Source organism: Salmo trutta, chromosome 28, assembly GCF_901001165.1.
Source record: "Salmo trutta chromosome 28, fSalTru1.1, whole genome shotgun sequence".
NCBI lineage: Eukaryota > Metazoa > Chordata > Actinopteri > Salmoniformes > Salmonidae > Salmo > Salmo trutta.
In genome coordinates this window covers 28901527-28927194 of record NC_042984.1, presented here as the reverse complement: position 1 = coordinate 28927194, position 25668 = coordinate 28901527, and the positions used below count along the sequence as shown (strand labels likewise).

General features: G+C 42.8%; 1 protein-coding gene across 6 annotated transcripts in view; it reads left to right on the top strand.

The window, feature by feature from the left end:
* ndrg3b (ndrg family member 3b) overlaps positions 1-24354 on the top strand; it is a 64795-nt gene extending 40441 nt beyond the window's left edge. The window contains exons 1-16 of one of the 6 annotated variants that reach the window (XM_029719496.1): positions 4892-5249; positions 12447-12552; positions 13745-13865; positions 13982-14044; positions 14163-14223; positions 15383-15469; positions 15577-15633; positions 15744-15847; positions 15933-15998; positions 17544-17595; positions 17790-17837; positions 18029-18064; positions 18357-18408; positions 18901-18918; positions 21929-21967; positions 22830-24354. In XM_029719496.1, coding sequence (XP_029575356.1) covers positions 5190-5249; positions 12447-12552; positions 13745-13865; positions 13982-14044; positions 14163-14223; positions 15383-15469; positions 15577-15633; positions 15744-15847; positions 15933-15998; positions 17544-17595; positions 17790-17837; positions 18029-18064; positions 18357-18408; positions 18901-18918; positions 21929-21967; positions 22830-22999 — 1140 coding nt within the window. In that variant the 5' untranslated portion in view covers positions 4892-5189 and the 3' untranslated portion in view covers positions 23000-24354. Of the gene's footprint in view, positions 1-4891; positions 5250-12446; positions 12553-13744; positions 13866-13981; positions 14045-14162; positions 14224-15382; positions 15470-15576; positions 15634-15743; positions 15848-15932; positions 15999-17543; positions 17596-17789; positions 17838-18028; positions 18065-18356; positions 18409-18900; positions 18919-21928; positions 21968-22829 lie in introns of those variants that run through there. The other 5 variants (XM_029719494.1, XM_029719498.1, XM_029719495.1 and 2 more) reach the window with 5 other exon arrangements.
* Positions 24355-25668: the final 1314 nt, after the last annotated feature.

The following is a 25668-nucleotide window of genomic DNA, read 5'->3' as shown; positions in this document are numbered from 1 at the left end:
TGCCGGTGATGTCTGGTGAGGACCTGCCTTACAACAGGCCTACAAGCCCCTCAGTCCAGCCTCTCTCAGCCTATTGCGGACAGTCTGAGCACTGATGGAGGGATTGTGTGTTCCTGGTGTGATGTTTGGATGTACCGATCCTGTGCAGGTGTTGTTACACGTGATCTGCCACTGCGAGGATGATCAGCTGTCCGTCCTGTCTCCCTGTAGCGCTGTCTTAGGCGTCTCACTGTACGGACATTGCAATTTATTGCCCTGGCCACATCTGTAGTCCTCACGCCTCCTTGCAGCATGCCTAAGGCACGTTCACGCAGATGAACAGGGACCCTAGGCATCTTTCTGTTGGTGTTTTTCAGAGTCAGTAGAAAGGCCTCTTTAGTGTCCTAAGTTTTCATAACTGTGACCTTAATTGCCTACCATCTGTAAGCTGTTAGTGTCTTAAAGACCGTTCCACAGGTGCATGTTCATTAATTGTTTATGGTTCATTGAACAAGCATGGGAAACGGTGTTTAAAACCTTTACAATGATGATCTGGGAAGTTATTTGGATTTTCGAGTCATCTTTGAAAGACAGGGTCCTGAAAAAGGGATGTTTCTTTTTTTGCTGAGTTTATAAAATATATTCACCCCACCCAGTATGGTAATCAAAACTTACCAGAAAGCTTGTAGTCCTTGGCTCAGACAGTGTCGTAGTGTGGGCTCAATAGCATCTCATTTGTGTGCAAGATCTTGAGAATCAGCTGTACATGTGATGTAAGAATGCACTGTACATGCAGAGGGTTGCGATTCCATTGAATTGGGGATAGTTTAACCAAAATATGCCACAAGACCTAAAATTGCCTTGTGTATCCCACAAAGAAGGTTCACTGTTATAAGCTAACTTTTTTTTAAGAATTTAAGCAAAATTCCCCAAATTCCAGGGCTTAATTTCCGGAAAAATTTACCGGAAACTTTCCGATCCAAAGGTCCCTCTTCTCATTTTCGCTCATTACACCTAAGAATATTTCCCTATTTTTATAACCGTACAGAGGGGTTGGAAATAGGTTGCTGTACTCGGTCACTTAATTTGGTCTCCTATCCGTCATGGTTAGGAGGGAGAAATGGAAATTCTGAATATTGGTTTAGGATGGAATGAAGAACAGTGTTCTCTGCGTGTGTTCTGTTTGCCTTTTAAAAAAAACCTCTCACCTCTTTTTCTCCCCAATTTTTGTGGTATCCAATTGGTAGTTCCAGTCTTGTCTCATCGCTGCAACTCCCTGTTTGCTATTTCAAGGTACAGAGGAGAGCATTCGGTTCAACTGGGCTGTCATTAGGTGGGACTGAGGTGTGGTTCTGATAATGGAAACAGGCAGTGCATCACCATTCACCATTTTGTCTGTCACAAAACATAAAAAGGCATGGTTGTCATGGCAATCCCCTTAACATCTCTACTGTGTCAAGAGTTATTTTTCCAGTGATTCCAGTGATTGAGTGGAAATTGTGTAATATTAGTGTACCTCAAAGCACCAGTGATTGGCCTCCAGAAGATGGCATCATTAGCACACGTATGAGTCTGACTAAACCCCAGGGAGCAAGGGTATAGAATTGCAAAACCATCAGTTGATATAATTAAGTATTGCTGACAGAGCTGAATTCAACATTTCTTTGCTTTAACCATGACAAGTGTTCTTTAGTTTGATGATGGTGTCCTTGACTGGCCATGTGTAAGCAATATTTTGGGCTTGGTTTGTTTTTATTCGGGGTTAGTCTACTCGTTGATGTTATTGATGTGACTGCTTGACAACATCCTGTCCTCCACCCTGGCATGTCATGTGGTCTGTCTGTTTTCAGCATAGGGCATTACAATGGGCACTTTGACTGGCACAAAGCCTGGAAATAAAGTTTACAGTGCTGACGACAACCAACCTTATGTCCTCTCAGTGTTTTTCCTATTGGTCGGTCATGCGGTCTCCCCTGGTGTTCTGTGACCTAGATGACCAGCGTAAGGGCAGGGTCCTGACTCCTTACGACAGATGTTGGGCGCCCGCCCACCGAGAGACAGATTTAATGTGAAGGATTCATTTTTGGAGGGTCAGGGTATTTATATCCCAACACGGCCATCAGGGGTGGTGGGGAGGAGAGTGTGGTAATGGAGAGGAGGGGTAGATGAATGCACAGGTTAGTGTAAACACATTGGTCGATGTGTAAACACATTGGTCGATATGGAAAATGTACAATTCACAATCTTATGGTAATAAGTAAGTATGTAGCGCCCTCTTAGGCTGATGCCCTGAACTGCAATTTTCTGAAGAGACATTTTGCTATGCAGGCATGAAGTTACTCTTTCTTGTGACTCTTTTTCAGCTGATAGTTCAGTACTGTACACAACAAGTTGACAGTTTGTTGGCTGATCATAACAGTTAGCAGTTATTGTAAACTAGAAGCCAACCTGCTCGCATTGCACAAAACACCTGGTTTTAGTCTCTCCCACAACCTCGATGTGCACAAAGCATGTACCCTGCAGAGAGGGGGCTGTATGTGGCTCAGGGAACCCTCATTTGCAGGGATACCCTCTCCCCCTCACAGTAATGTCACTGTAAGGCAGGTGTTTCCTGTCAAGAAGCTTGAAGTACACTCACAGACAGACATCTCAAAGAACTCCACCTTTTTAGATCTCCGCTTTAGAAGCTATCAAATGTCAATGGTGCAAGTCTGCTCAGAGCCTGGCCTAGTGATCTACACAGTTGTAGACTGTTCAGGGTCATTTCCGCTGTCTTAAAAACTTCCAGGTCAAATAGGTAGTACGTACAGCTGTCTTTTAAGACAAAGTTAGCTTGGCATGGTTCATTAACACTTTGTCCAATTGGAATGTTATCTAACATTTGTTGTGTGATTCCAGGACTGCCACTTTACTTCAATGAGTTAAGATCGTTCCAACTCCAGGAACCTGCTCTTATTTGGGGTTTATCTGTGGATTAGACATCTACAGTTGAAGTGGGAAGTTTACATAAACTTAGGTTGGAGTCATTAAAACTCATTTTTCAACGACTCCACAAATGTATTGTTAAGAAACTATAGTTTTGGCAAGTCGGCTAGGACATCTACTTTGTGCATGGCACAAGTAATTTTTCCAACAATTGTTTACAGACAGATTATTTCACTTATAATTCACTATCACAATTCCAGTGGGTCAGAAATGTACATACACTAAATTGACTGTGCCTTTAATTAAACAGCTTGGAACATTCCAGAAAATGTCATGGCTTTAGAAGCTTCTGATAGGCTAATTGACATAATTTGAGTCAATTGGAGGTGTACCTGTGGATGGATTTCAAAGCCTATCTTCAAACTCAGTGCCTCTTTGCTTGACATCATGGGAAAATCAAAAGAAATCAGCCAAGACCTCAAAAAAAATTGTAGACCTCCACAAGTCTGGTTCATCCTTGGGAGCAATTTCCAAACGCCTGAAGGTACCACGTTCATCTGTACAAACAATCGTATACACACCATGGGACCACGCAGCCGTCATACTGCTCAGGAAGGAGACGCGTTCTGTCTCCTGGAGATGAACGTACTTTGGTGCGAAAAGTGCAAATCAATCCCAGAACAACAGCAAAGGACCCTGTGAAGATGCTGGAGGAAACCAGGTACAAAAGTATCTATATCCACAGTAAAACGAGTCGAATATCGACATAACCTGAAAGGCCGCTCAGCAAGGAAGAAGCCACTGCTCCAAAACCGCCATTAAAAAAGCCAGACTACGGTTTGCAACTGCACATGGAGACAAAGATCATACTTTTTGGAGAAATGTCCACTGGTCTGATGAAAGAAAAATAGAACTGTTTGGCCATAATGACCATCGTTATGTTTGGAGGAAAAAGAGGGATGCTTGCAAGCTGAAGAACACCATCCCAACCGTGAAGCATGGGGGTGGCAGCATCATGTTGTGGGGGTGCTTTGCTGCAGGAGGGACTGGTGCACTTCACAAAATAGATGGCATCATGAAGGAAGAAATTTATCTGGATATATTGAAGCAACATCTCAAGACATCAGTCAGGAAGTAAAAGCTTGGTCGCAAATGAGTCTTCCAAATGGACAATGACCCCAAGCATATTTCCAAAGTTGTGGCAAAATGGCTTAAGGACAACAATGTCAAGGTATGGGAGTGGCCGTCACAATGCCCTGACCTCAATCTTATTGAAAATGTGTGGGCAGAACTGAAAGTGTGTGTGTGTGTGTGTGTGTGTGTGAGCAAGGAGGCCTAGAAACCTAACTCAGTTACACCAGCTCTGTCAGGAGGAATGGGCCAAATTCACCCATTTTATTGTGGGAAGCTTGTGGAAGGCTACCCAAAACATTTGACCCAAGTTAAGCATTTTAAATGCAATGCTACCAAATACTAATTGAGTGTATGTAAACTTCTGGCCCACTGGGAATGTGATGAAAGAAATAAAAGATGAAATAAATCATCCTCTCAACTATTATTCTGACATTTCACATTCTTAAAATAAAGTGGTGATCCTAACTGACTTAAGACAGGACATTTTTACTAGGATTAAATGTCGAAAACCGAGTTTAAATGTATTTGGCTAAGGTGTATGTAAACTTCAACTGCATGTGAGTGATCGTTTAGACAGACATTTCAACTGATCGTTTAGACAGATATTCATGTCAGCCAATCCACAGGTATTTTTTTTTATCCTCTTCTCTGTTCTTCCTCTGACACGCTGTGGTGATGTATGTCTGGGTTGGTGAGCTCCGCCCTTTCCCTGACACTCGTTCAGCCCTCCTCAACCCTTCCTTACCCCTCTCCCGCCTCCTATCTGACCTTCTAAGTCCAATTAGAGGGTTGCTGAGCGTCCAGACGTCCCTGAGAGCTTTGCGCTTACCCAGCGAGGAACGCACCCCCCCTCCTTCTTTCTCTATACCTCCTCCACATCTCTCTCTCTCTCTCTCTAGCTCCCATTAACACGTGCCTCTCCCTCGCTCGCTCCTTTAGTTTCCCTCTCTCACGCATGATCCTCCCCTCATTTGGTGGGACCAGCTGCTGTTACCAAACATTTCAGTCGTTCCTTGTGGGCTCCGTGCTCCATTCTGTTGCTGCCCCCCTCCTGCAGCCACCTCTCCGCTCTGCTGCCAGCGTCACCACCACCGCCCCTTTTCAGACAACACAGGGACAGACCGACAGCACTCGTCTCTTCTACTGACAAAATGACAGCCGTTCTGGACCTCAACCAGATTGCCATTGCCTGTTCGACCATTGGTGTGGTGGTGAGTGGGACTTTGTCGGTTTGTGTGTGTGGGGTTGTGTTTATTTCTGATATGCCAGTCACCCTGTGGCCTGCCTGTTGATTGTGCGCTAACAAAGCTAAAAGCAAGCTGTCGGGTGTGTGTGTGATTTTTCTCTGCTCTGGCATGTGAAGGTGTGTTAGGTACTGTGGCGATGTGGACGAGCGTATGACTGAGGGAACGAACAACCTGCTTCGCAAATTTGGGGCCAGTTCCACTGCAAGCGTTGTTTACCCCAGCAGGTGGAGTGGATGAACGGTGGTGAGGGTGGGGGTTCAGCACTGGGAGGGGTGCGGTTTAGAGGACAGGAGAAAGGTCTCTCCTTTGAGATGAAGGCCCTCTTCTCTGCATTCCTTGCAATTACAGGAATCAAATATGGCACGGTTTGTTTTTGTGAAGCATTTCTCTTAGAAAGGAGAAATTAACCACCAGCTGAGACAAGGTTTATTTTTGAAATGGCTGCTCTTCTTGCTTGAGTCACGGCCTGGTGCCACTGTGTGGACTGGACCAGACTGGTTCCTTCCTCTTCTGGGATCAGTGTCTGCTCCTGTCTGTGGCCAGGCCAGACTGGGAGGCTTGAGCTCTAGTCTAAGAGAGAAACATACTCCTACCATATAATTTTCAGGTTATTCATCTCTCCTCCTCCCTGTCTCTCTCTTTCGCCACAGGTTTACAGGGGGATGTAGCCAAATGTTGGCACAGAGCAGACTGTTGAATGTTTATCAGAACCCTGCCTCGCCTCCTGCTGAGACATCCTTGAACCTTTCTTCCTCATTTAGCTCAAAGTGGCTCTGCAAAACAATACCACTGATATGATGACAATGTTGCTTTTCTTTCTGTATTATGGAACAGTGTTATTTTGTAATATGGAACTAGTTTCAACTAGTTAACACAGCTACAAAGTCAGAATTGGCTTCAAAAATTTGCTTTTTTTGTCTTAATTTAAGGTTAGGCATAGGGTTAGCAGTGGGGTTAGGTTTAAAATCACATTTTAAGAAGAAATTGTAGAAATGGGTGGCGTTTAGTCATAATTGTGGCTGTGGGCTCTGTGTTGTCGTGGTAACCAATAGTGTTCAGCTTGTGTGTTTTCTTTAAAGTGGAACTGATAGCGTTTTAACTACTCTCCAGATATCAAACAGACAATCATATCAGTTAAACATAACAAATTCCCAGTTTATGCTACAAAACCAACTTTTTTATAAGAGCTTTTAAAAATAGCTTCTATTTGACTCAACATTCCATAGTGAACACTAAGGCATTGTTGGCAGAATAGATGGATGCAGTTTAATGCATGATTAATGTAATTCACCAATACATGTCTTGGTAAATCACAGCTGGTCTGGTACATTGTTTGTTGCCTCCATTCGGGATGCACTGTTTCAATGACTCAATAGTTTGGACAAAAACGTACGAATGTAACTAAGGCTGGGAATGTCAATATGATCAAGCTAGCAAGGGCAATGATCACAAGTCTGTCATAACGTGGCTAATAGGCTAGCGAGTCTATATAGAAGGCCAAAAACACGGAGCGTAACGTTAGCTAGCTAGCTGGCTGCTAGGAGGATGACATGTCAATGGAGGAGGGGGTGACTGAATTTTTCTTCTCATATCGTCTTTCGGTGGCTATACACAGCTAGAGATGCAGGCATCATTTGGTTTGCTAGCAAGAACTTAGAACGACTTATCCAGTTAGCATATCTCTTGTGTTCGCAAATTCACTCTGGCTATCTACTCCGATTTCGGAATACTCTCATCTGAGTGTGCCGGAGCGCAGAATAACTGATGAATTTACAAACAAGCAACACCCTCTGAATATGACAGTGTCAGTAAACATAGGCAAAAAAGTAATAGTTAGTCACGAATGCTCTAGATAACATGTAAAAAGCCTAACCAGCTCTGCTAGGGTGAGTACAATGGTCAGAGTGAGGTGTTCCCTCATTTGTGTCTGGAAGTGTTATAAATATATTTGATAAGCTGGTCTATTGCGCAACACTTATCTGCTGATACAAAAGACACATTCTGTGTTGTACTGATACTAGCTATACACGCACACCTAGAAACAGATTGGCCGAATTAGACCTTACACAGCACTGATAAAATAGGAAATGACCTGATCACAGGGGTCAACGTCCAGTCTCGCAATAATATCTTGTGACTACAGAGATACACAGACAAGGACTCAGCACAAAGTACACACACACACACAAACCCATCCCAGAGGGCTGGGTCAGCGGAACAAAGAACACACTCATGGACCAATGGGGAGTCGATCCCGACCCGAGACCAGATCGTCACTCCACTCATCGACCAGTCAGGAGGACGAATCTACAAGACTCAACATACGTCATTACATTACAATCATGTTGTATAAAACAGATGCACAATATGTTTACGGGGCTTGCTTCCGCTAGTTCCCTAAGAACTGAAAGAACGAGCCCGTGCACGTTTTGCCAAATATCTTTGTCTCTTAATAAAGCTGCCTTACGATAATTGAATCCACCCGGTCCAGCGTCTTGACTTGGTCTCCTTCTCAAGTAACTGTTCATCAACAGAAGTAGCTAGCAAGCTAGACAACTTTAGCCAGTTAGCTTGGTTGGGACAAGTAGGCTTTGGCAAGCAAGCTGTAGAAGGACGAGTAGGCTACAATTCCCCGTTGTTTATCAGTGCAATTTTGACAGCCAACTACCTGAAAAAGTTTGAGAAGGTTTATCTAATGTTCCTTCATTAGATTTTAGCTCATCTTGCTCTCGCTAGCATTAGTTGTTGATGTGCATAACTGAGGGAGAGAGAGTGCCTACCTTTTCATGGTTGTTTCAATAGGACTGTAAAGTTCCCAAATGTAAGAGGACTCCTGTGGTATTTGCAGAAATCCATTCAGGTGTATTTTGTGACCATCGAGAGCATCCTGATTGGTTGCATCACCGCCTGGTATGGCAACTGCCCCCCCCCCCCCTTGTTTTTACACTGCTGCTACTCGCAGTTTATTATCTATGTATAATGACTTTACCTACATGTACACATGACCTCAACTAACCTGTACCCCTGCACATTGACCCTTGTTATTGTTATTTTATAGTGATACTTTAGTTTATTTTGGAAATATTTTCTTAACTGAATTGTTGGTTAAGGGCTTGTAAGTAAGCATTTTACAGTAAGGTCTACACCGGTTGTATTCGGAGCATCTGACAAATAAAGTTAGATTTTTGGCGAATGCGTTCTAATGATCTAAAGGTGCGCTGTTGCAACAGCCTGTAAACACACAGTCCAGTTCAAAGTGAATGATGGTAGGACCAACAGCCTGTAAACACACAGTCCAGTTCAAAGTGAATGATGGTAGAACCAACAGCCTGTAAACACACAGTCCAGTTCAAAGTGAATGATGGTAGAACCAACAGCCTGTAAACACACAGTCCAGTTCAAAGTGAATGATGGTAGGACCAACATCCTGTAAACACACAGTCCAGTTCAAAGTGAATGATGGTGCACCTGTCTGCGTGGACTCCGGACCTGGACTAGACGGATGTTTTATTTCCTGCAGTGTCTATTAATTGTCCAAACACACAGCCGCTTTCCCACTATATATTGCTATAGAATTTTCACATAGGCCTTAATATACGTAATTCCTAAACATTCTAAGAATTTATGAAAACTTGAAAATGACCAAGTCAAAAAAAATGTACATGTCATATTCTTCCTGGGGGTGTATATGAACAGATTAAAATAAGATTTCATGTTGCTAAAACGCTGTCAGTTCCACTTTAACTAGGAAGTTACTCCTGTTGTCATTTAGAGGGGGTAAATTGCAGCAGCTGAGCCCCTCTCCCCATCACCTGACCCATTCACTGACCCATCCACTGTTGAAAACCACTGCAGTGCCTCCCTCTTCTTTAGTCACAACGAGCCAAATGTCAGCAGTGCACAGCACCCTTGACCTTGTGCCAGGAACACACAAAAACAAACCATGAGGCAGATAGGGCTATGTCTGTTTTCAGAATTTTGGGGACTGCTGCTGGTTTCAATGCATTGAGTGCTTTGTTTTTTGTCTTGTTTTTTTTCTGTCATGCTTCCATTTCATCTGGTAGGTAAAAGCCCTAGGCTACACAACACGTGTGTTTGTGGGTTAGACTACAGAAGTGGCAACCTCGACTGGAGCCTCTTTGGTCAGTGACTAGGCTGTGTGTTCTGAAGGCACCCCGCATGAAGCCTCCATCTCGCACACAAACAACCTTTCACACAGCCTGGCCTTTCAACCGTCTCTTCTATTTTTACTCCTCCGCACCTAGATACTGTAGTGTCAGTCTTCCAGGTGTCAGCTGGAGGAGAACAACCACACACCATGAATTATGATTTGAGTGACGTTATTGTCCTCATCTGTGTGTCTTCCTTCTCCAATGTACTGGTTATCATAGGGTGTGTGTATGTTGATGCTTTTTTTAGACATGGGATGTGTATGCAGCCAGCAGGCTGCTGAACAGCCTGGTTTAGCCTAATCTCCCCTACGTCTCAGTGTGGCAGTCATCCAGTGAGATCTGACGCAGTATGGCCTTCAAAAACCACCCTCTCTGTGGTTTTCAACTGCACCAATGGACGGAAACTGAACACTGAAGCAGGCACACATATTTAGCAGTCCTATATTTGGGTCTCTGCTTTTGTATTACAGTATTCGATTATGAAATAGACATCACACCATTATTGCTACCAGACAAAAACATGCATCACACACAAAGTTATTGAAAGCACAACACCAGTTTGACTTAACAGTAGGCCTACTAGTAAGGATGTCAAACGTTCAGCCTGCTGCATGAGCTTATGTCTAGAGCGCCTGGTTAAATTGAGATTAGGACCATTGTTAAGTCTTTCCGTGGTTAAAGTAGGAAGAAATAGATGTAATTGTTGTGAAAATGTGAATGTGCTACATTTACTATCATATTGATTTACTCGACAGACGCATGCAGTAAACCCAATTTCATTGAGGTTTGTATGTTAGAAGAGCGCAAACGGTACATGTCGCCACAGTTATTGTCCCAGTTCTATTGATTTCAATACAATATCGATGTGAGTGATTCATTTGCAGGCGCTATTGATTACAGTAGAACAAGCTAATCAATTCCAGTCTTGACGATCGCTTGGTAGATATTGGGGAATGTGTGTGGGGAGTAACTTTTATGTATTGGTCTTCAAAATATCACAACTTATTTCGGATAATTAATTATTAATCTTAAACTGGTGTTTTGACACTCGGAAGCAGCAACAGTATAATTTTCAATGTATGTTTTTAGGAATATAAATGGTATATAAAAATAAACAAATCTACACGATTCTACTTTATCAGTAAAAACTACTGAAGGAGCCCAAAAATGTGCTATGATTTATTGATTTCGATGATATTAGTGAAATAGTGAAAATATGTTTGTCCTGGCTACTACTAGAATGTGCTTGTTTCTCTAGAAGCATTGCCTTCATTTATCGTGTTATGCTGATGGGGTGTGTGTGTGTGTGTGTGTGTGTGTGTGTGTGTGTGTCTGGAGGAAGTTGTGACCCGTTAAATGACATTCATGTGGAATTAGAGGCAGGCCTAAGGGCTGTGGACGGACTGCTATTTCCATCCTTAGATAATTAGATTAACCAGACATCAGCAGACGCTACCTTGTGGCAGGCAGTGCGTCTGTGAGACAGGACATGGAGTGGGCCCTGCTTCCTTATCCACACAACATCTGCGTGTGTGTGTTTGGCAGTGGTGTGAGACTGAACAACGTGGACATGCATGCAGCGTGGTGCAGAGCCATTTACACGCTGTCATTGTCACCACAGCTATATGGGTCATGATCCAGCCTCCATTATCAGTCTGGATCATCGTGTACAGCGCCTTCAGAAAGTATTCATACCCTTCGACTTATTCCACATTTTGTTGTTACAGCCTGAATTCAAAATCGATGACATAGTCTCACCCATCTACACACAATACCCCATAATGCCAAAGTGAATACATGTTTTTACAAATGTTTGCAAATTTATGAAGAATGAAATACAGAAATATCTCATTTACATAAGTATTCACACCCCTGAGTCAATACTTTGTAGAAGCACCTTTGGTAGTGATTACAGCTGTGAGTCTTTCTGGGTAAGTCTCTAAGAGCTTTGCACACATGGATTGTACAGTATTTGCATATTCCTTAAAAAATTCTTCAAGCTCTGTAGAGTTGGTTGTTAATCATTGATAGATAGCCATTTTCAAGCCTTCCCATAGATTTTCAAGCCGATTTTAAGTCAAAACTGTAACTAGATCACCCAGGAACATTCAATGTCATCTTGGTAAACAACTCCAGTGTATATTTGGCCTTGTGTTTTAGGCCATTGTCCTGCTGAAAGGTAAATTTGTCTCCAAGTGTCTGGTGGAAATCAGACTGAACCAGGTTTTCCTCTAGGATTTTGCCTGTGCTAAGCTCTCTTCTGCTTCTTTTTATCCTAAATAAACTCACTAGTCCTTGTCGATGACAAGTATTGTGGAGTAACTACAATGTTGTTGATCCATCATCAGTTTTCTCCTGTCACAGCCATTAAACTCTAACTGTTTTAAAGTAAGCAGTGGCCTCATGGTGCAATCCCCTGGGTGGTTTCCTTCCTCTCCAGCAACTGAGTTAGGAAGGACGCCTTTATTGATACATCATCCAAAGTGTAATTAATATCACCATGCTCAAAGGAATAATTCATGTTTTTGGGGGTTTTTTTTGCGAGGCTTTGGAAAACATCGCTGGTCTTTGTGGTTGAATCTTTGTTTGAAATTCACTGCTCGACTGAGGGACCTTACAGATGATTGTATTGTTTGTAGGCAAGTGACACAATCTCAATTTAATCAATTTTACATTCAGGCTGTAACACAACAAAATGTTGAAAATGTCAAGGGGTATGAAAGCTCTGTAGGCTGACTGTTCCACTGAAGAGGACCCTGTTTTAATGAGTTCTACTGTATGAAACACACATCCTTTGAGAGAATGATTGATTTTCTGTCTACTACTGGCACTTAGCCTCACTGAGGAAGTGTCCTACTCAGTGTATGAATTAAGAATGAATGTGTTTTTCCTGTAATCTGCACTTCCTCTAGTGCTATGACTGTCACTAAAAGGCTGGCTGCTCTAAGCTCCACAGACACCCCAGACCATGCTGTCTTGTGTGTTCCAGGAGCATGACATTGAGACCCCCCATGGTGTCCTGCATGTGACGATGAGGGGCACCCCCAAGGGCAACAGACCGGTCATCCTCACCTACCATGACATTGGACTCAACCGTGAGTACAGCATCACACACACAGACAGACAGACAGACACACACAGGCTCTTATTAACCTAGCTAAGCTTTGAAATCTCTCCAAACACACCTAAATACACTAAACAAAAATATAAAAAGCAACATGTAAAGTGTTGGTCCCATGTTTCATGAGCTGAAATAAAAGATTCCAGAAAAATGTTCAAATGCACAAAAGCTTATTTCTTTAATTTTGTACACATTTGTTTACATCCCTGTTGGTGAGCATTTCTCTTTTGCCAAGATAATCCATCCACCTGACAGGTTTAGCATATTAAGAAGATGATTAAACAGCATGATCATTACACAGGTACGTCTTGTGGTGAGGACAATAAAAGGCCACTCTAAAATGTGCAGTTTTGTCACACAACACAATGCCACAGATGTTTTGAGGGAGTGTGTAATTGGCATGCTACTGCAGGAATGTCCACCAGAGCTGTGTTAATTTCTCTACCATAAGCCGCCTCCAACATCGTTTTAGAGAATTTGGCAGTTCGTCCACCCGGCCTCACAACCGCAGGCTACGTGTATGGCGTTGTGTGGGTGAGCGGTTTGCTGATGTCAACGTTGTGAACAGAGTGCCCCATGATGGCGATAGGGTTATGGTATGGACAAGCATAAACTATGGACAACAAACACAATTGCATTTTATCGAAGGCGATTTGAATGCACAAAAATACAGTGACGAGATCCTGAGGTCCGTTGTGAGGCCCAATTATATTATCGTTTTATTTTTTAAGGTATCTAAACCACAAATGCATATCTGTATTCCTAGTCATGTAAAATCCATAGATTGGGTCCGAATGAGTTTATTTCAATTTGACTGATTTCCTCATATGAACTGTAACTTAGTAAAATCAAGGACATTTTGCATGTTGCGTTTTATATTCTTGTTCAGTATATAGTATCATGTTCTCATTAGAACAGTAGGAGATTATGTAAGAAGCTGGAGGGTTGAATGTAGACCTTTGGCTGTGGGGATATGAGCCACTAGATCAGACAGGATCGCACCAACACTTGAATGCCTCAATGGAAAACAACACTAAAAGTGTTTTAGCGTCAGTGGATTTTTGTTGTTGATTACGTTCAGTGTTGCAGTTTCTGTTAGATATTAAGTAGTATGTGCCTCAATGAGGTGTCTTTTTAAACAGTGCCGTGTCTCTTCCTCCCTGCAGATAAGTCCTGTTTCAACACCCTGTTCAATTTTGAGGACATGCAGGAGATCACATCCCACTTTGCTGTGGTCCATGTGGATGCCCCAGGACAGCAGGAGGGTGCACCCCCATTCCCCACGAGGTGAGAGACCAGTTCACTCCTCAGTCGTCGTCCTCAACATCATCTCAAATATGACAAAGTATCACCACAATCATGACTCGTATGTTATTATTATTGGTATTTTATGTCCGTCCCAGCTACCAGTACCCTACCATGGATGAGCTCTCTGAGATGCTGCCCTCTGTCATGACTCAACTGAAGTAAGTTCTCCTGCAGTGTTTCCATAACTACCTCTTGCACTGTCTTTTGGAAAGCTTCAAAATGACTTTATTATTTAGTCTTCTTCTAGGCCTTTATTGTTCTCTTCCCTTTCCCCAGTGTGAACAGTGTGATTGGGATTGGAGTTGGAGCTGGAGCCTACATCCTGTCCAGACTGGCTGTAAGTCACCATTTGTCTTAGTCCCCCACATACCACATGAACTCCTGCTCACCCCACAGTAGATGGTGGTTTTTAAACCCCTATCCCATAAATCCACACCATTAAACCTCATTCCCCATCTTCCTCCATCTCCACCAGCTAATCTCAGAACATGTTGACCAGCAGAGTCATCACACTCCCTGCTCTTATTACCAGCTTCATTTAATATCTCTCTAAAAAGATAGAAGATTTGAATGAATCCGTTTCTTGCGAGGGCATGACTGGACTGATGGAGTCAGCATGCGAGTCTCGTGTGGCATTGACCGGATGGATATACAGCGCCTTCAGAAAGTATTCATACCCCTTGACATAATCCACATGTTTTTGTTACAGCCTGAATTCAAAATGGATGATATGTATATTTTACTTGACAATCTACATTTCAGCTTTTCATTTTTTATTCATTTGTAGTAAAAATTCTAAAAACATAATTCCACTTTGACGTTATGGGGTATTGTGTGTAGGCCAGTGACACAAAATCTGAATGTAATACATTTTAAATGCCGGCTGTAACACAACAAAGTGTGCAACAAGTCAAGGGGTCTGAATACTTTCTGAAGGCACTGTATATTACTGTGCAAATGTTAGTTTGATGCTTAATATCGACCCTATTTCCCACCATGCACTCCACACCACAGTGTGCCTTGGCGGAGATAATGCATTCTGAAGGTAGGTGTTAGTGAGAGGAATACATTAAGAGCAGAGATTACTTGAAGAGGGGTGTTAATTATAGTCAATTTAAGCCCTGCCAACATCGGCTCATTGTGGAGGAGCGAAGGAAAGAAACAGGAGTTGGAGAAAAGATAACACTTCATTTATGTGTTCATACATACTCTCAAGTGGGTTAACACCTAGTTTGTTTTATCCATCTTCCTCACTATCTGTGGAAGTGTGAATTGGAGGCTTGGTAATTGGGTGGGGGATGATGTGGCTCTAAGTTGTTGCTAAGAGCTGTGAAAGATGTCAAGTGCTGGGCTATAACATGAATATTTAGGTATGTGTGTTGCCTTTGCTGCTTGCCCTGGCTATAAAGTAGGAGGGCCTGGGTTCCTGTCCAGCCCAACACAGTGCAGACAGTGTACTGTCAAAGTAACCCCCTCTTCTCTCTCTCTCCCCCCAGCTTAATGAGCCTGCCCTGGTGGAAGGTCTGGTTCTCATCAATGTGGACCCCTGTGCAAAGGGCTGGATGGACTGGGCCGCCTCCAAGGTGAGAACGTGCTCACACACTTCAATGCTAACTCTGTGCATTGTTTTTGTCATCGTAGAGCCAGAATAGATTGGCACCTCGGAACGTGTTATTTGTTGTTGTTTCAGATGTCCGGCTGGACCAGTAACCTGGTTGACATAGTGATGGCCCACCACTTCAGTGACGTGAGTCTGGGGCAGGTTGGAATGGTGGGAGACTAGGACCAGGGCAGAGCCTACTGGGGGAATACTGTGGGTGGTTGACAGTGGTGTAACTATCTGTGCTATCTCCTCAGGATGAGCTGTCTGACAACCAGGAGATCACCCAGACATATCGTCTGCACATTGCCCAGGATATTAACCAGGACAACCTGGCCCTCTTCTGCAACTCCTACAACAGGTACTGTACATATAACCCCAAGATGAACTGCCCGTGTAGTTGAGTTGAATTCATTGATTGATTGATTGATGTGTTTGTTTGACAGCCGTCGGGACTTGGAGATCGAGAGGCCCATCACTGGTCTGACTGAGGACACAGTGAACACACTCAAGTAGGTTTAGAACTGTGTATAACTGTATCTCTGTATCAGAGTTTCCTTTAGGAAAATGTGGCGCCGGACAACGTGACCAGGAAGATGTTAATTTACCGGCCCCGTATGCATTGGGTGCGTAACCCATTAGGGAGGGCGTCTACCTATAGTACTCAGAATGACAGAAATCAAATAGAAATGGTGGTCATTCATCTTAACAGAACATGCAACTCCTGTAATGAGGCAGCCAATAAAACATATTTTTCATTTTCCAAAATGCAATTCGTGGGAAAACACCATTGTAAACAGCAGTTCCATATGTGACTGAGATGAAAATTAGAAATAAGGGGGAATCTAGAGATGCAGCAACTAGGATGGGTTGTTAATATGACTAGGATTGTGTCAACGAAAAAATGTGAAATATTAAAACCAACAGAACAGGAGAGAAATGCTTGTTTCAATGGAATATGAAGTTCAGTTCCAAGTTCAAATGTCACGTGCACAAGTACAGTGAATTTCCTTTCTGGCAAGCTCCAAACCCAACAATGCAGTAATCCAATATCAATGTAGTACTAACAATAACATAAAGTAGAACAAAAACACACAAGAAATAAGAACACGAGAAGTAAGAAGCTATATACAGCTTCAGTTTGAATACCATATTTACAATGTGCAGGGGTACTGGAGTGATAGAGGTAGTAGATATGTGTAGTCTTGAGGAAGTCTTTATAAAATAATTGCCTCTATGTTTCAATGGTGGGATTTTGCCTAGGCTACTTTGAAGCAAGGTAAGACATGTCTCATAATAATTAGGAAAACCGTCAGGTTTCAAACAATTAAGTATCCGTTTTCACAATGTATACTGACCCCAGCTCACATTGCAAAGTGTTTAAGTGACTCGCTGCACTTGAATGGGAGATTCAATTACCAGTTGAGAAATAAAAATAGTAGCCTAGCTCTTTTAAATCGTGGCCATGTTTTTAACACGCCATTGCATTTAGAATTGTTGCGTAATGACGGGACTTATATTAAAGCAGGTTTCACTCCAGCAGCAGCGATCTAAGGAGGTGACATTGAGGGATATTCCGCTCACAATAGGCTCTGTCATAAATAAGATGCATGACGACTAACGACACTACACACCCGCCAATTTAGTGCCACTCAATTATGCAAATTAACCTATGGACCGATAAGCATGACTGTCAAATGTTTTCACATCGACTGGTATTTCATCAATTAATAAAAATCATTATTAATTAATTAATCATTATCTCCCGGTCAATTTGGCCAGCAAAAATTATATTTATTGGCTTTTCATTTTTTTATTGGCCAAATGCTGGCAATTACCAGCTAACTTGCCTTAATATTCTGACATAGCTTTTATTTATTTTTATAAGCTTGAAATAGGCATGGTCTAATTGATTAAACAATTAATGAACCAGAAAATCTATAGTTATTTCTGGTTGCTTATTAAAGTTAGCTGGCTAACTCATTGATCCTGTATTAAACCCCTCTGCTTTCACTCTGAGTGTTGACTCTGTTTGTCCCTCCTGTCTCTCCATCCAGATGCACTTCTCTGCTGGTGGTTGGTGACACGTCCCCGGCTGTTGATGCAGTGGTGGGTGTCCACTATCTCCATGGCAACACAGTAACGAATGAGTCAGGGGATCTAATTCTAATACAAAGTATCAAACCCCCCCACCACCGGGACAGAGTATTCTGTATTTAGAGAGGATACTAGCCTTTCTGAAGATGAGGGGCTAGACTCTAAACTTTGTCTGAACTTCTGTCTCATCTCTCCCTTGTATACAGGTCGAATGCAACTCCAGGTTAAATCCAACCAAAACAACCCTTCTTAAGGTGTGTCCAGTTACTCGTTTCTCTGTAGCACTAGGAGTGGTAATGCTATGTGGTCCCTGCTGTTCGTAGATGAGTTTCAGCATTCTTGGAAGTGTTTGTAGGCCAGTGAGTGTGTTCTGGCTAACGGCACGGTCCTGTCTGTGAGATTGTTCACTCTGGGCGTGTTCCTGATTCTCTTTACTTCCCTATAGATGCAAGACTGTGGCGGGCTTCCTCAGGTCATCCAGGTGAGTCATGAACAAGTTTTGTGTTTAGCTTAAACTTCTAAATCTCGATGGCCAAGACAACTGTATTTTAGTCAATGCCACTCCAACATTACTCGTCCTAATATTTATGTATTTCTTAATTCCATTATTTTACTTTAGATTTGTATGTATTGTTAGAAATTACTGCACTGTTGGAGCTAGGAACACAAGCATTTCGGTACACCCGTAATAACATCTGATAAATATATGTATGTGACCAATAAAATCTGATTTGAACTCTTATTTAATTCAGTTTTCTGTTTGTGTCTTACAGCCGGGTAAACTCGCAGAGGCCTTCAAATATTTTGTCCAGGGAATGGGCTACAGTGAGTACTGCTCCTCTATCATGTCTCCTTCTCACAGTACTTCTGTGTCAGACGTCACGTTGGATTTGTGTATCTTCATGGTCTGGTTGTGTCCATCTGTTGACATGTTGTATGTCATCTGTTGTATGGCCTGTTTACTGAAGTCCCTCTGTCTCAGAATGAGTCATCAGTCCAACTGAACGATAGTCCATTGAACACTACTCTTTCAGGCAGCAGCCCTCCCCACACGGACATCTCACACACACACACACACACACACACACACACACACACACACACAGTTCTGACCAAAACTAAGACTCACGCCTAATGTAGAATTCCTGTAGCACTTCAAGAATAAAGAGTAACCACCGTAGCTAATGATAATAACATTTAGTGGATGTCCAAGGCTGAGGTTACTGAGAGCCAGTTGTTGTATAATTATGCAAACCGTTATTGGTAACTGACCAGGGAACTAACCTCAAGCTAACCTTGTTTCCTGTCTGTTTGCAGTGACTTTTAACAACGGGTGTAAGTAGTTGTTTGATGCCGAGTAAATAAATGACATGTAGTAAGCATGATGGTCTGCATGGTCTCCTCTCAACACTCCTCGGTGTGCTGGATCTCTGAACACACTTGGTGTGTGGGATGATCTGTGGACACACCTGAGAATGGTTTCCCCAGGTCTTAAGATACAGTGCCCTGGACAGGGAGGGTGTTTACAGGCCCACATTTAAGGCCGTGGTTCATTTAGGCCACGTGTCAAACACAAGGCCTACGGGCCGAATCCAGCCGGCCACACATTTCTATCCGGCCCGCACAATGATTTGGGTTGTTAATTAGTTTTGGCCCGCTTCCTTACCTCCCGCGATGCGCTGCACTACAAGTCACAGCACCGGCAGAGCCAGCCAGTGCACTGTACCATATTATCACTAATGGCACTAACCTAATCTTCTACCAGACTGAACGTTTAATGGATCATTGCTGTAGCCTACAGAAAAGGTCATCTTGATTGTCAAAAAGTAAGTTAAAGGATTTACACGCGGGTATAAATGACTACCAAAGGACAATAGGACACACAAGCTAGTATAAATGAGTATAAAACAGTTGAGTACTTTATGAAATTACAACCTGATGCACCCACGTCGGTGAATTCAATGTCAATTATGCTGCTTTCGTGTGTCCCGTTTACAGCGCACAGCGGAGGGAAAGTGTACAGACACTTGTCCTAGCTAGGCTACTAAAATGTTGCAGTCTGACTGTTTTTAAAGCTTGACAATGAATAACCCAAAAACTAAACCTGCAACAAAACACCATGCAGAGGACAAACATGTAGCCAAGTTTTTATTTGGAGTTATTAAATACTTTTTGAATAGGGTCACAACATATTATGCACATCTGCAAGCATAGCAGGAAAGGCTGGACAAATATAATCTCTTTTTGTTTCAACATGTTAAAATGGTATATACGGCGTATGGCCCTTTTTATAAGCCGACATTATAAAGGGCCATATTTTTTTCCTAGTAAAACAATGGCCATTTTGGGTCGTAGTTGTAGGCCAATGCACATTTTTGGGGTAAAAACAAACATAACAGGCTATGTCTGGCCCTTGAATTCGTTGTGCTTTTTCAATATCAATTCGTTGTGCTTTTTCAATATGGCCCGTGTGCTGATTTGAGTTTGACACCTCTGATTTCGGCCTACTGGGAGAAGATCTGGCTTATTGAATGATAACCATATTGTATAGACCACTTTCATAGAGTGAATTGTATTGACATATTGGGCACTGTATCTTATAACTTTGCCAAATTCCATTGGCTTTCTTTGATCACTGAGATGATTGAATCGTTTTTTTAGCATTTCAAAATGTTTATATTTTGTTCATATAAACATTGCACAGTAAGGTTTGAGTTGCTAGCTCACAGAGTGGAAAATGGAAGGTGTTACATAATGAAAGCTGCTTGATTAGAGTCTTACAATAGTGTGAGTTATTATTGTTCTCTCTGGAATCTTTTCATCAGAAAGCCCTCTCTGTACCCTTGTAAACCTTTGACGTTATTAGTTTCTGAGGAGAGAAAAAAGCTCACTTGCATAACCTACCACTCCTCGCCTGGCCCTCACTCCCCTCTCCTCGTTGCCATCACCCACTCTCCCCTGGTCCTCACACTTCCAGTGAGGGCTGCTTCTCCAGGTATGTTAATCTCAGTGGCAGATTAGTGTATTCATTAAAGGCTGCTCTAAGCCACACAGCAGGGCCTGGCCCCCTGCCCTGGGGACCTGGACTCCCATGAGCCCAGAGCCGCCTGGCTCGCCTGTTGTCCTCCACTCTGCTGAAATGTGCTGCTGCCACAGGGACACTCACGGGGGCTGCTGGAGAGCAATGTTAGGACAGCAGGGCCTCTACTCAGGGAACCATGCTGATACTGCACAGCACTGAGAAGGAACATTTGTTGCTCCCCTCTTCCAAATCCTCCCCTCTGAAAGTTACCCTTGATGTTTTGTCTGCAACGTGACTACAGAGAGGCGATCCAAGCGGCCCCAGCTCCCCAGGCTGGCCCGGGACTATGCTTTATTACACGTTCCCTCACTCCTCCACCTCTTGGAAATGTTTGCCTGTTTGCTTTCCTGCTTGAAGAGACTGGGTCCTTACTAGATCAACTCACTTAGTCTGGATACCAAATCCTAGTAATTAAAATGAAATGGGTTACAGTATAGGCTTGGAAAACGATTTTTTCTCAATGCCTGATGGCTCTCCCTTCTCTTGTCTTTCTTGTGAACCCTCTCTCTGAGGTTTAAATAGGTTGGTTTCCTCCCTGTCTTAACTTTCCCCTCACACACAGCTTTTCACCCACACCATAAAAACAATGGCAAGTTCCAGAAAGTACCTCCCCATTTCTGATAATGCCTAAACTTTGAAACAGTAGAGGACAAAGCAATGAGTACATTACGAGCCTTCCCAAACACATTTTAGCATACTGTTGGTTTGTTACTCTGTAGCATTCAGACTACTATATCTTGTGTCAGTTGGCTCGTCTCAGAAGGTCAGTGTTGTGTTGAAAGAAGCGCAGTAGGCTACCAGGAGAGTGGTTGGAATGTGAATAGATGGAGCCCCTGTTTGAAAGGTCACTTTAGCTCTGTACACTGTAGTTCCATGAGGGAATTATTGCAGTGGCGGCACATTCTACTAACTGAACTGGACCAGACAATGTTGACTAGTTGTCATGGAGCATACCTTGGTACAAAGTCCTCTTCCAGGAATCTCAGGGCCACAGGTGGCATTCTCTTTAGTTTAAGAGAACAGCGAGAAGGCCTTGGAAGAGTCACATCCTAGCTATTTTGACAACTGTTAGGTATTAGCTGAATGTAAAATTAGATACAGTGATAGAATGATCTGGTGCTGCTTCAAATCTCTCCTAGGTGAAGCTGGAGGACACAATTTGTTTATTTTCTGATCTTCATTTGTGAAGACTGAGCATTAATCTGACAGTCTCGCTTTCATTTCTTCCCTCCTTTCCTCTTGCCCCTCCGTCAATGCGAACAGTCCCTCATGTACTGCTCAGCCACCTGGGCAGCGAATCAGGTACCAGGACCATAGGTAGCAGCCTTGGCTGCGCCGGCCTGCCATCTACACCTACAGTGCTCTGCCCTCCCCACCTTGTTTGCCCATCGCTGGTTGCCAGCTCACATTTTAGCCATCCTGTCAAGTCTTTCTGATTTGGCGCCATAAGATTTGAAGCATGACAGGTGGTCATTATTTTTAAGATTCCTTTTGTCTCTCTAAATGTGTGGTTTGAGAGAGTGTGAGTGTGCGTGTCTGTTGATCAGGTAAAATGGTTGTCATCTGTCTGTTTGTTGCTTTGTTCTTTTTCTCTTCTGCACAGATGGCCCTCAAATCTCTTGTGCATGCTGCATTGTCATGTTGGCCTTTCCTATTTATTCATTTTTTCTCCGACAGTAAAAATGAATTGGAACTCGACCTGATCAGGCAATCTATTTTCTTTGTGGGAGAATAATGAACACCGGGTAGGGATTCAGCTCAGACATTTCAGGCCCCAACCCTTTGAATGAGATGCATATATTCATACAGTACTTTCTGAAATATGGTGTGAAATCCAGTATTCCTGCTTAGCCGATATCATTCCACTTGATCCTAACTAAATGGCAGCATCGCTAGCATGAGGTAAACAGTATATTGTGATCAAGTTATTGAGCCTTTAGGTTATTAGACTTCATTATTCTCCCTGGGCTGCAGACCACCCCATCTTGAATTGGGAATGTTGACACATTTATGATTGTGGTATGATCACCAGCATCCTACACCTAGCCACATTCCCTAACGCAAGCTACCCCTCCCCCAAAACATTCCTACGCATATAAACAGCAAATATCCTCATACCTGACTTCTTACTGTAATTGCTCTCCTCTTTCTCTCTTGTCTGTAGTGCCCACGGCCAGTATGACCCGGCTGGTGCGTTCTCGCACCCACTCTGCCTCCAGCATGGGCTCTGTGGAGGGCACACGCAGCCGCACCCACACACAGCTAGAGGGTGCCACTGCCGCCAGCCCGGCTGTTGAACAGGCCAGGCCACAGACCATGGAGGTGTCCTGCTAAAGCACCCTGCCCAGAAAACATCCTCCTCCCTACCTCCCTCTCCCTTTCCCATGCTCAGTCAGAGAGGATTGGAATCCAGAGGGGGCGTCTGAAACCTGTTCGGAAAGATAATTTATTAAGCAGTCCGGTCCTCTGCTGTGTTCACTCTCACCGTTTCCTGTTGTCTATCTACCATGCCTTTCTGTGCATGACTGCGGTGGCACGGCAACCTGGAAGTCAGTAAGCAGCCAGCCGATGCTGCTTTTCTGGTTACCTATTTTACGTTTTGCTGTCTACCGCCTCTCCCCGTTTTTTTTTTTTTTTTTTTAATCCTTAAGATATATATGAGCTATATTTGTATTTATAACTACTGTTTGGGTCAGTGTGTCAGTTTAAAGAAGGGCATTGGAAAAGCATCAGGCGTTTTCTCTTGCAAAGTACTCTTTAAGGAGTTAGGTTACCCGTTTTTCTCTTTCTTCCTCACCTTGTTGTGTACAGATCAGACCAAATCACAACATCCCTCTCTAACACCTCCTTAATGGTCCATTCCTAAATCAGTCTCATGCAGACTCACTTGCACACCTTTCCAACTACACACAAAATCTCTTTATTTCAGTGTTTTTTGTAATTGTTATTATGTTGTGATTTGTGAAATACCTTTGCTTTCCTGTATTGCAAAATGATGTGATAAACCCACTCTTGTTCTGTACCTTTATACCAAGAATATCTGACAGCATGACCCTCTTGTAGATGAAACGTAATGAAGGTGTCTGTAAAATTGCTTTTGTCTAGATGTATCTAGAAATAGTTACCTTGTGGTGTTATTGTTAATTTTTCTCTTTCGAGCAATTTATATGAAATGGCAGGCCCTAGGTTTTTGATACCCCCCATTTGTTACTGACAGGCAGAGAGAAGAACCACCATTTCCTGTAGTCTATTTAAAGTTCAGAGCAATCACTTGATAATGTTCTAAGTCAGAGTACCTAAACTAGCCCACAGCTCAGTGAGTTAGGCGTATAACTGCGTGCCAGTTGAGGTACAGATAACATGACTGCCTCCTCCCTTGTATAGAACTTTCTAACTGGAAGCAAGTCATGTTTTCCATTCTAATTAAATAATTACGGGGTGATAACAGAAACTGGTCAGATTCCTGAGGGACTGTGGATAATGTAAAAAACTGTTATTATTAATATTATTGGTAATTTTCTCTGTGGTTTTTCTGCATTTCTCTCTGATTGTACTACAGCTTGGGTGAGCTTGTGGTGATAATACATTGTGCTCTGTCCCCATAGTATGGGTGTGTGCTGTAAGTCATACTGCCTGCTGACTATATACATTTGTACTGATAATAAAATAAAGCTAGAAGTTGTACATTACATTTGACTGGACTTCCTTCCGTCACTGGCCTGTGTATTTTCTCACTTGGTAAACCTACCTAATAGCATGCGATTTGAAACCTAATCTAGCTAGCCTTATTGTGCTAGAAGTAGTTGTCGCACTGATCAGACCATTGCTTAAAGCTAGAATCCTTAGTTGATACAAAAATGTATGATAGATATACCCATTGTTTCTTGAAGAATATAACTTATGAGCCTCGTGAGCTTAGTTCAACTGTCGAACCCCATCAGAACCCAAAATACAGTTGAAGTTGGAAATTTACATACACCTTAGCCAAATGCATTCAAACTCAGTTTTTCACAATTCCTGACATTTAATGCTAGTAGAAATTCCCTGTCTTAGGTCAGTTAGGATCACCACTTTATTTTAAGAATGTGAAATGTCAGAATAATAGTTGAGAAATGATTGATTTTATTTCAGCTTTTATTTCTTTCATCACATTCCCAGTGGGTCAGAAGTTTACATACACTCAATTAGTATTTGGTAGCATTGCCTTTAAATTGTTTAACTTGGGTCAAACGTTTCAGGTAGCCATCCCCAAGCTTCCCACAATAAGTTGGGTGAATTTTGGCCCATTCCTCCTGACAGAGCTGGTGTAACTGAGTCAGGTTTGTAGGCCTCCTTGCTCGCACACGCTTTTTCAGTTCTGCCCACACATTTTCTATGGGATTGAGGTCAGGGCTTTGTGATGGCCACTCCAATATCTTGATTTTGTTGTCCTTAAGCCATTTTGCCACAACTTTGGAAGTACGCTTGGGGTTATTGTCCATTTGGAAGACCCATTTGCGACCAACTTTTAACTTCCTGACTCTTGAGATGTTGCTTCAATATATCCACATAATTTTCCTGCCTCATGATGCCATCTATTTTGTGAAGTGCACCAGTCCCTCCTGCAGCAAAGCACCCCCACAACATGATGCTGCCAGCCCCGTGCTTCACGGTTGGGATGGTGTTCTTCGGCTTGCAAGCATCCTTTTTCCTCCAAACATAACGATGGTCATTATGGCCAAACAGTTCTATTTTTGTTTCATCAGACCAGAGGACATTTCTCCAAAAGGTATGATTTTTGTCTCCATGTGCAGTTGTCCCCATGGCAGTTTTGGAGCAGTGGCTTCTTCCTTGCTGAGCGGCCTTTCAGGTGATGTCGATATAGGACTCGTTTTACTGTGGATATTGATACTTTTGTACCTGTTTTCTCCAGCATCTTCACAAGGTCCTTTGCTGTTGTTCTGGGATTGATTAGCACTTTTCGCACCGAAGTACGTTCATCTCTAGGAGACAGAATGCGTCTC